The following is a 10154-nucleotide window of genomic DNA, read 5'->3' as shown; positions in this document are numbered from 1 at the left end:
GGAACTACTTCCTCTTCTTCGTTGTTGTTTATTCCGGAAGTTGTTATCCTTTAAGTTGCATTACTGCCTCCTACTGGTTTAAGCCCTCCACTGCTACTCTATAGTCTACCACAGCCTGGGAATCAGGTGGTTTTAAAAAGACCTTAATATTAGGGATGGGAAATACCAAACCTTTTTTATTCGATACGATACAGATTGTTTTCTACAAATAAAGGCAAATCACCTGACATATAATAACACATGTATTAGATAGATAGATAGATAGATAGATAGATAGATAGATAGATAGATGGATGGATGGATGGATGGATGGATGGATGGATGGATGGATGGATAGATAGATAGATAGATAGATAGATAGATAGATAGATAGATAGATAGATTACGACACCATACAGGAGTAGCACTCCAAATTGTGTTGTATGGTTTTTAACGATACAATGGCAATAAAGGCATTCAATGTACTTTATTGATCCCAAATTGGGAAATTATTGTGTTACAGCAGCAGGTTATCTAAGCAATGCACAGGAATTGTATATAAAATGTACATGTCAACACTAAAGAAATATATCCAGAGAACACAAAATATAAAGAATATTGGAATACACTATAAATATATCTGACCAATTCAACCAGCATTAAAAATTTTAATTATAAAGGTAGAATAACCTATTTATATATACATATGTATATATATCTAATGTATATATACTATATACATTAGACAGTGTGCAATAACATACTATATACATTAGCAAAGTGTGCAAGTTACAATGTTTTGTTCTTTAATAAAAATAATTGAGGTAGTAAATGTGCAAATGTAGCTGTGCAAAATTCAAAATGTGCAAGAATATTACAGACTAAAACAGAATGGAGTTTGGTTATTGAAGAGAGTTATTACAAAAGCAAATAAGAGTACAATTATTATAAACACGCACTATCTGCAACCACCTTGGACTTCTAACCACTTTACACTTACTATACACTATACATCCTATATACCACTTTATAGACTGCGCATATGTACATACTACATTTATTTATTGACATACTGTACACAATATGTTAACCCATTCACCCTGTATCTTTTATATCTCTATTTACTGTTTTTATTATTTTGTATACCTTGTGTTTCATTCTGTCTGTTGCTGTTGCTGCTTTGACACCTGAATTTCCCTCCGGGGATTAATAAAGGTTTATTGAATAATAAAGGGCTGTTTTAGCATAAACATTACAAAAGTAGTTTGAAAGTGATTCAGCCACCCGTATCTGAGTATCTACCACAGTATCGATCTGCCCATCCCTACCAAAAATAATGTTCTCCCCTCCCCTTTCTCCACTGTCAATCACACCTTTAATCCTATAGTCCCTCCTCTTTCCTCTTCATGAAACCAAGACACGCTCTATGGTCTCCTTTTCTTGACACTGCCCTTACCAAAAATAAGTTTATTCAAGTGTGCTATTAGTATACTTCCTTTAAACATAAAATAAGACTTAATACTTAAAGTTTACTTTTTATGTACTTATCAGAGATATACTTAACAAAAGTTTACATAAGTATACTTGGCTCATACTGACAAGTATACGGAAAAGTCTAAGTATACTTGGTTTATACTGACAAGTATACAGAAAAGTATAAGTATACTTGGCTCATACTGACAACTATACAGAAAAGTCTAAATATATTTGGCTCATACTGACAAGTATACAGAAAAGTCTAAGTATACTTGGTTTATACTGACAAGTATACAGAAAAGTCTGTGACCACTAAGATGTTTCCCTATGACAAATATTGTAGCCTATTATTCAAATTGATGTGACAAATTCTTAATCTACTTATGATTATTTGCTCTTTTCTGTTGTCCAGGTCATGGTATCCGAGTAAGGGTTAAATCAGCAGCAGCTGGACTTGGTTCAGGTTCTTGAAACTTTTCTGTATACTTGTCAGTATAAGCCAAGTATACTTAGACTTTTCTGTATACTTGTCAGTATAAACCAAGTATATTTAGACTTTTCTGTATGCTTTTCTGTTGTCATTTTACCCCTCCTACTTTATTTTGTATTTCATGAATGTTAAGTATCTTCCTTTTGTCACACCATCCCAGACACTTTTGGCTTATTTCCCTCTAAACTATGCCTTTCCCTCCGATTTTGAAAGTTGAATATGTATTTCCTCATATTCTCTCCTGACCTCCTGGATTCCTGAGTGTGCTTTTTTCCCACCAGCATGAACACCCCAGACTGCCTAAACTTAATTTAGTAAACAATATTTCACATAGGTCTTGATGATTTCTGGTTGATCCTGTTTTAATGCTTGACAGTGCTCACAGTGAGTCACTCACTACAGATGAGTATATAACTTGCTATGTCTTCCACCCACTCTAATGCTAACAGAATGCTAACAGTGCACAGATAATGTGACATTGTCGCACTGCATTTCGCATTTGCATTTCGCTTCCTGTGCATTTGTGGGACACATGACATTTATAACTTTCCTCCTGTTTGTTTACAGAATATTGTCCGATTGGTACCGCAGCAGATCTGTAGATAATAGTTGTAATCCACAGAAGACAATTCACAAATGTGTACCATGATCTGCAAATATTTCACTATCCACAAACGTATTTTTGTATTTGTGTCGTGTAAAGTCACAGTCAAGAAAATACAGGGCGATTTGCAAATACACATAACTTACTCAGTAAATATGTATTTTAAGGTTTACATGTAAAGTGATATATACGCATTTGTGCATCTTTTTCTACACGTGGAATGATATTTGCGCATTCGCAGATCGCTTCCTGTGCATTTGTGGGCCACATGACATTTGTAACTTTCCCCGTTTGTTTACATAATTTTGTCCGATTGGTACCGCAGCAGATCTGTAGATACTAGTTGTAATCCACAGAAGACAATTCACAAATGTGTACCATGATCTGCAAATATTTCACTATCCACAAACGTATTTTTGTATGTGTTGTGTAAAGTCACAGCCACAAAAATACATGTTTGTGGATAGTGAAATATTTGTAGATCATGGTACACATTTGTGGAATGTCTTCTGTAGATTACAACTAATAAAGTCCAATAAAAACTTCCATATTATTGGACTTTATTAGTTGCAACCCACAGAAGACATTTCACAAATGCACAGGAAGCGATCTGTAAATGCGCAGATATCATTCCACGTGTAGAAATAGATGCACAAATGTGTACATATCACTTTACATGTAATCCTTAAAATACCTATTTACAGAGGAAGTTATGTGTATTTGCAAATTACCCTTTATTTTTGTGGATGTGACTTAACACAACACAAATACAAATATACATGTTTGTGGGTAGTGAAATATTTGCAGATCATGGTACACATTTGTGTAATGTCTTCTGTGGGTTACAACTAATAAAGTCCAATAAAAACTTCCATACTGTTGCATCTCTTAGTGGACCCTTTGACCCGTCTGTAAACAGCTATACAGAACTAACCTCTGTTCCCTCCAAACACACACACGGCTCACAGACCGGATGTGTCGTCACCGTGTATATCTCTACGTAGTGCTGTCTGGCTGGTCACAGTGAAGCTAGCAGCTGAGCGGACGGACGGCGTGTTGACTGCTGCTAACGTTACTGTCGAACTGCAATCCAACAAAAGGTGAGCTACAAGTCTTAAATACACCGAGATGCTCGGTTCACTCCACTGTTTATGTAATGTAAGTGTGTTATTGTGCAGGAGGGCTCAGAAGGTAATGTTCTTTATCACCGCGTCGTCGTGGTTTGATGCTAAATGTGCTAATGCTAACAGCGTTGCTTAGCTAGCGTTAGCTTAGCGTTAGCATGGCTGCTAGCTGCGGGGGTTGGGTATCCTGGCAACAGTAATATGTGTTATGTTCTTAACCTGCTTTAGACACTACATATGTTTAACGTTAGTGATCAAGTAGATCACGCAAATTGCGCCTTAAAGTAACAAAAGCCGGTGTTAATAAAACCCAAGGCGTTGTTACGCACAAGCTAACACAAGCTAAGTACCTCCGGTTGCTAGCTAGCGTTAGCTTGTGTAGCCACCGATAGCATTACACGTTAGCCTCCTTTTGCCGACTCTGGTTAAACCAATGCCAAACTAAATGATTAAGACGATGTAAGGATAGAAAGGTACGAAGTTAGACTTTAGTTTTACACCGTTGGATTAACTGAAAACATCCCAGGATCGTTTATAGTGGTAGTTAAAGTGGAGTTTCTGTAGGATGTTAGCTAAAACGTGTCCGGACAAGGAAACAATACCGCCAAGTGGAAAACCAACAATACAGTCCGGATTATTATGATCAGTGCACGGTGAGCCAGCTCTTAGTAATGATGCACGTTAATGCTGTGATTTTAACAGCAGAGACTAGTTATCTTTTATAATAAACAGGTCTTTTCTCCTGCAGAGACATAATGAAGCGCTCTGTCGAGCGAGCTATCCATGTGTAACGTTACTGAGCCAAACACTGAGAGCAGGATGTTCTAACACGATATGGACATTCAATCATTTATTTTACACAGAAGTCAGGTATGTGGTTGTAACAATTTCTGTTTTTTTTCTTTTCAGGTACATCTGATTGTAGGATTCTTAACAAGAAGATATTTAAATCTGGTGAAATGAGTAAGTGAAATTAATACTTCCTTGTTACCTTTTGTCTCAGGTAAGAACACTACAGGGTGTATCCCTTTAGAAAATATGTAGCTACTGTGATAAGCCAATTAAACATTGACACACTCGGTATCAGTTGACTTAACCAGATAACTGCTGAAACAGAAGTCACACTCAATAAAGGGCGGGTCCATTATTGTATTTCTTTTGATGTTTTTATGTCTTTCTGTAGCCTCCCAGTAGTGTTCCTAATGTATTCAAATCCAAACATTACAATTTTAGTCAAAATCCAATGGGGGATGCCCCGATACCGGATCGGGCATTGGACCGATACTGGCTTAAACTGCTGTGAAAATGGGGCCGATCTATTAAATTCAGTTCTATGTTTATATACTATATACATTATTTACTGGAATTTGAATTCCTGTTTAATTTTTGACCAATTTGTTGCTGCATTAAAAAGGTTCCCACTTAAATTGTAATTCCTGTTAATTTTGAAGATTTTTTACCAAGTTGCTGGTGTATTATTTATTTTTTAATAATAGATAATTCAGTATATTTACATCTATGTATTTATTTGTTACATTTTGGTCTACAAAGTTAGAAAAGCAATGTCTTAAGTCAAGCCTGATGTTGCCTTACACATTAAAAAAATGACCACAGTCATTTTCACACAGTGAGGCATACAGCTTATTAAATAAATACTGGTATCGGATCAGAACTTGGTATCGGCCGATACTCAAAGCCCATCAATATCAGGACTGAAAAAGTCTGATCGGTGCAAATTCTAAAATTGAATGTTTGCAGGTTTACAGTGTTTTACTTGAGATTGGCATGCGAACAATAGCAGACCCTGGGGCATTATCACTACGAACTGAGATGCTAAAACACTACTGGAATACATGCTGTGTCATGTCAGCTGGACTTCCTCCAATGCATTGCATTATTTTCCCACAGTGATTAACTTTTGGCTGCATCACTACTGTCAATCATAAATCATTCACCAACAACTTGGCAAAACAAATCTTCAAAATTAACAGGAATTACAATTCAAGTGCAAACCTTTTTAAAGCAACAACTTAAACTGAAATTAAAATTCCAGTATATAATTTATAAAGTGTATAAACATAGAACTGAATAGATCGGACTCATTGTCACCGATACCCGATCGAGCTATGTGAGTCAGTATTGGCCCGATATCTGATCCGGTATCGGTGCATCCCTACAAATTGATGCAAAAATCCTGTAAAGGGTTGTCATAGAGCAACCCATCTCACAATGTTCAATCCTAATTAAAGAAACAAACTAAATTGGGCAAAACAAGCGATAGTTAAAATGAACCATGAACTTAACACCAAAAAGTAAATAAGGTAGATGTTGGTCATGTAGATTATTGTAGTTTGGAATTTCATCATCCAAAATGTGGAGGGACACTCACAGTTTGTGTACATTCATTTTACAAGTCTCATATGTTATCATGATGCGTAAGCAACATTCAACATATGTTTGTGTCTCCTTCTTTCAGGCCAAACTGACCAATTCCCCCTTGACTGCAAGGTTTATGTTGGGAATCTAGGAAACAATGGAAACAAGACAGAGTTGGAAAGTGCTTTTGGGTACTATGGTCCTTTAAGAAGTGTTTGGGTTGCCAGGAATCCCCCAGGCTTTGCTTTTGTAGAGTTTGAAGATCCTAGAGATGCATCCGACGCTGTGAAAGAACTGGATGGAAGGTAAAAACTTTGTCAACACATCTTTTAGTAGTTGTTCCTTTGTAGTGCATGTTTTTTTTTTTTTTGTTTTTTTTTTTGCACCTTCTCACTCATGTGATGACTTTTGCTTAGGAACATGTGTGGCTGTCGAGTGCGCGTGGAGTTGTCCAATGGGGAAAAGCGCTCAAGGAGCCGCGGCCATCCTCCATCCTGGGGGGGGGGTAGACGCCCTCGCGATGATTTAAGGCGACGTAGTCCTCCAGTCAGACGCAGGTATGAAATTCCTACTTGACCATTAATTTTATCGTTTTTATTTACAGTCTCATTTGCTGTGTGTGTGTTTTATTTTTGTTTGTTTTTTAAGCACAAATTACAAAGTATATTTACATTCCCCACACACTGTAAGCATTTTTTTTACTCCATCAAAATATTAGTTTGGCAAAGCCGCTATAAATCTGACAACCTCCCACACTGACAAATAATCTCATATCTTTAGATCTCAGACCTATTAAAGCTTAGTCAACCTTTAAGCCAAAATGAAATAGGAGGACGTTTCTGATTGATCATCGCAATTGCCTAAATTTAATTGTTATCACTCTTAAGTGCTGCAAATCATGAAGGTAAAATAAAATAATTATTAGAATACATACAAAATGAGTTCATCAATAGATAATGTGTGGATATGGCTGCTTCAGGATTTGATATATTGATGTCTCTCCCTTTCCTTAATATGTTTAAAAATCTAAATCTACATTAAACGGAGTGACACTTTTTAAATCTTAATTATTTCATTCTTTCAAGGGTATTTTTTATTTTTTGCCAATTTTGCTAAATTTGACTGCCAAGTCCAAAGACGGCTAATGTAAACACTTGACTATTTATGAACTCCTGTAACGGTATGTCTGTAAAAGAGACCAAGCTCTACCAGAGTGTACGGGGACATTTTAAGAGGCACAGTATGCACTTCATCATCCATCAAACATTTTTACAGGTAATTTCTAGAATTACTTTCTGCAGGTGTAAATTTTGTTTTCTTTCTGAGTTCAGTTGCCATCTATTAATAAAACTGAACCCCGTTGCAGAGTCACCACCACGCTTCTCACCATCTGAGTCAGTCAACTAGTCTTCTTTCAGCATCATGTGACTGCTGACCAGGGAGCCCCCATCAGCTTGGCTGGTGTTGTCACATGACCAAGGCGCACCGCCAGTCGTCAGGTTCCACCAACCTTTTGGTTCCTGAGCATGCAGTTCGCAGCATCCTCCTCTTCTTCCTCCAACCTTAACCCAATCGACAGCAGCCCACTTCACATTATCAACCAATCAGCGTCTTTACTCTCTATTCTCCACACAACTACTGTATCAACGGGAACAGCCCATGGCTTTACATCCCTTCCCATCCTTCCCCCCCAAAAAAGGCAGGGAAAGTCTACAACTACCCCTTCCAACCAGCCACCAAGCAACTTCATATCGCCAACATTTGCATCATGTGGCAAATCCTCTCTGCAATTCGACTTCCCTCACCATCAGTCTGGCTTCCTTGCGTCATTTCTATCTTGTCCAAATCCCCCAAAATAGTAAGTTTCTTTTATCCTGCTCTTTGTAGTTTTGATGCTTAATCTAGCTTTCAAAGGTGCTTGACAGTTTTCCCTCAGCAGTTATGTAATTTAGAGCAAGTTCAGTGCAGAGCTGCAAAAATCTACAGAGCAAAAGTTGTGGTCAAGTAACTTTGCTGTCAGTTTTCTATTTTTATTTGCAAAAAATGAACTACATTTATCGGATGTTCACCGTGTAATTGGGCTACGGAGTGCATTTTCAAGGCTCGACATTAAGCCAGCTTGAGTGATAGCCCTTGGAATGAAGTGTACTTTGTTTTTGTAGTTTTAATGTTCTTCCCCTTTTCCGTGAAAATATCCTTTCCCCTCGAGTGTCCCAGATTCTCACCTAAAGATTACATTTGTTATCAAGGTTGTTTCGCAGCAATCTTGAGCGCCAATGCATGTAGGTTACTTGTGGTTTTGATGACCTTTCAGTGGTTCACGAAATGTCCTACATAAAAGTGAAGATCCCGGTCTCCGTTTAGACTGTCGTTTAAAAGCACTTTTATAGTGGCCTTGCAGCAGACAGGTCATCTATGAAATGTTTTGCCCACTTGCCATGATTAAGTAGTAACATATTTTAGTTGTCTTAATGTCGAGCCCTGATTTTGTCCTATATTCTGAAATCTGGCTCCATGATTGGTGATCATTGGACAAAGTTTCCTTTTTAATGAGTTGATTTTGATGCAGTTCATGGATGCAGATGATCCTTCTATTTACAGACAAGGAACTACGTGTAACCACGTTTCCACGTGTAATCCATGTCTCTAAGGATCAGGAATACCAAAGGTTTCATTAGTGATAGGAAGGTTAAATTTGCTTTACTAATTTTTTTTTGCTTCACTGTTTTACCTTACGTACGCTATAGGAGGAGGAGCCGCAGCCGCAGCAGGTAAGCTTGAAACAACCGTTTATTTAACTCTGCGTTTGTCGATAATTAAAGATAAAATTTGTGTTAATTGTTTTTTCGTGTCGTTCACCAGGTCTCTTTCAAGAGACAGAGGGAGACAACGGTCTCTCTCCAGAGACAAGAAGTGCCCAAGATCCATCTCACGGTCCAGGAGGCAAGTTTAAGCATTATTGATTATAATGGTATCGTACTCTAATGTTGCGTTCGCACTACGAGCGACACAGCAACAGGCTGCAAGTCATTTTCGGTGGAAGCCGGTGACATGAAGCTACAAACTGACACAACAACAATGTTTTTTTATAAGTGCTGTTGGTCATGTCCCGTAGTTATGTTGGTATTTAACAACAGAACTATGTCAGCGAGCGCTCAACGACAATGTAGCTGGCCACTCTTGTTCGTTTTGTTGCTTTTGTCGCTCGTAGTGTGAACACATAATCTTAGCGCTGAAGTATTTTTATTACCACTCATTTTGCACCTATTCACTAATTTGTTTATTTTACAGTCGCTCCCGGTCTAACGAGCGAAAATGAGGACGTCGAGCGATGGTTCATCTGCAGGATCTTGCTACGGTTGGGGGAAAATACTAAATTTTTATAGTCATGTTTTTCTTTTCTCTAGGGTCGGCCACGTTGCATATTGTGTATTAGCAGTCTGTTGAATTAACAACAAAGGACTTAAGTCTTTTCCTCCGAAAGCAAATTCTATCGTACCCTGCATGTTGTGAAATGGATTACTGGATTTAGTTTTACATTACCATCCTGTTTTTAAACTGTTGAATTAAAGCTCATGTGATGTTTTTATTTGTTTTTGTTTTGCTCTTTTTTTTAAATTCTTGGTTGACTCTTAAATTCCTGGCAGTGGGTTAATGTGAGATGCACCACCAGTAGGAGCATACGTTAGTGATACCAATCAGACTGGCAACAAATGATGTTAAATACTGGTGCTGTTATTTGCAGGCTATCCTTGAAGCCAAAACATCTGTAATTCTGTGTTTTACCTATCACTTTTTTGCAAAAAAAAAAAAAAAATGCATTTACTCTATTCAACTATGCTTGACTCTGACAAATTGTGCTGCAGTTAAACAACTTGTTCAATAAATGGTTTTCCAAGGTGACTATCTTGTTTTTTTGTGTTTGGATAGTTGCATAAACCAATAAGATTTATATAATGTTGAGATGTAGGGCTGTCCCGAATACCATTTTTGGGGGGGCTTGAAGCTTCGGTGAGTGATATCAAAGGTATTCGAAGCTTCGCGGGACAGCGCCGCTGCTGTACAGCTGTAAACACATACACTTCTACACACAAACAGCGATAAA

At 37.6% G+C, this 10154-nt stretch overlaps 1 protein-coding gene across 3 annotated transcripts; it reads left to right on the top strand.

Moving 5' to 3' along the window:
- The first annotated feature begins 3504 nt into the window (after window positions 1-3504).
- On the top strand, window positions 3505-9952 carry srsf3a (serine and arginine rich splicing factor 3a). 3 transcript variants are annotated; one of them, XM_037775307.1, is made up of 7 exons: window positions 3505-3649; window positions 4583-4636; window positions 6150-6354; window positions 6466-6606; window positions 8797-8820; window positions 8912-8992; window positions 9341-9952. In XM_037775307.1, the coding sequence occupies exons 2-7, from the start codon at window positions 4633-4635 to the stop codon at window positions 9366-9368; spliced, it is 483 nt and encodes a 160-aa protein (XP_037631235.1). In that variant the 5' UTR covers window positions 3505-3649; window positions 4583-4632; the 3' UTR covers window positions 9369-9952. The 3 variants fall into 3 exon arrangements, with proteins under 3 accessions (XP_037631235.1, XP_037631245.1, XP_037631253.1); XM_037775317.1 differs by lacking the exon at window positions 3505-3649 and adding an exon at window positions 4018-4146; XM_037775325.1 differs by lacking the exons at window positions 3505-3649; window positions 4583-4636; window positions 6150-6354; window positions 6466-6606 and adding an exon at window positions 7443-7907.
- The last annotated feature ends 202 nt before the right edge of the window (window positions 9953-10154 follow it).

The sequence above is a fragment of the Sebastes umbrosus genome, chromosome 1 (genome assembly GCF_015220745.1).
Source record: "Sebastes umbrosus isolate fSebUmb1 chromosome 1, fSebUmb1.pri, whole genome shotgun sequence".
Classification (NCBI taxonomy): Eukaryota; Metazoa; Chordata; class Actinopteri; order Perciformes; family Sebastidae; genus Sebastes; species Sebastes umbrosus.
This window is presented reverse-complemented; position numbering and strand designations above follow the sequence as displayed.

Coding starts and splice junctions, on each gene's coding strand:
- srsf3a (XM_037775307.1), top strand. Junction 6,355..6,465: donor GTGAAAGAACTGGATGGAAG/GTAAAAACTTTG, acceptor ACTTTTGCTTAG/GAACATGTGTGGCTGTCGAG. Junction 8,993..9,340: donor TCCATCTCACGGTCCAGGAG/GCAAGTTTAAGC, acceptor TTTATTTTACAG/TCGCTCCCGGTCTAACGAGC.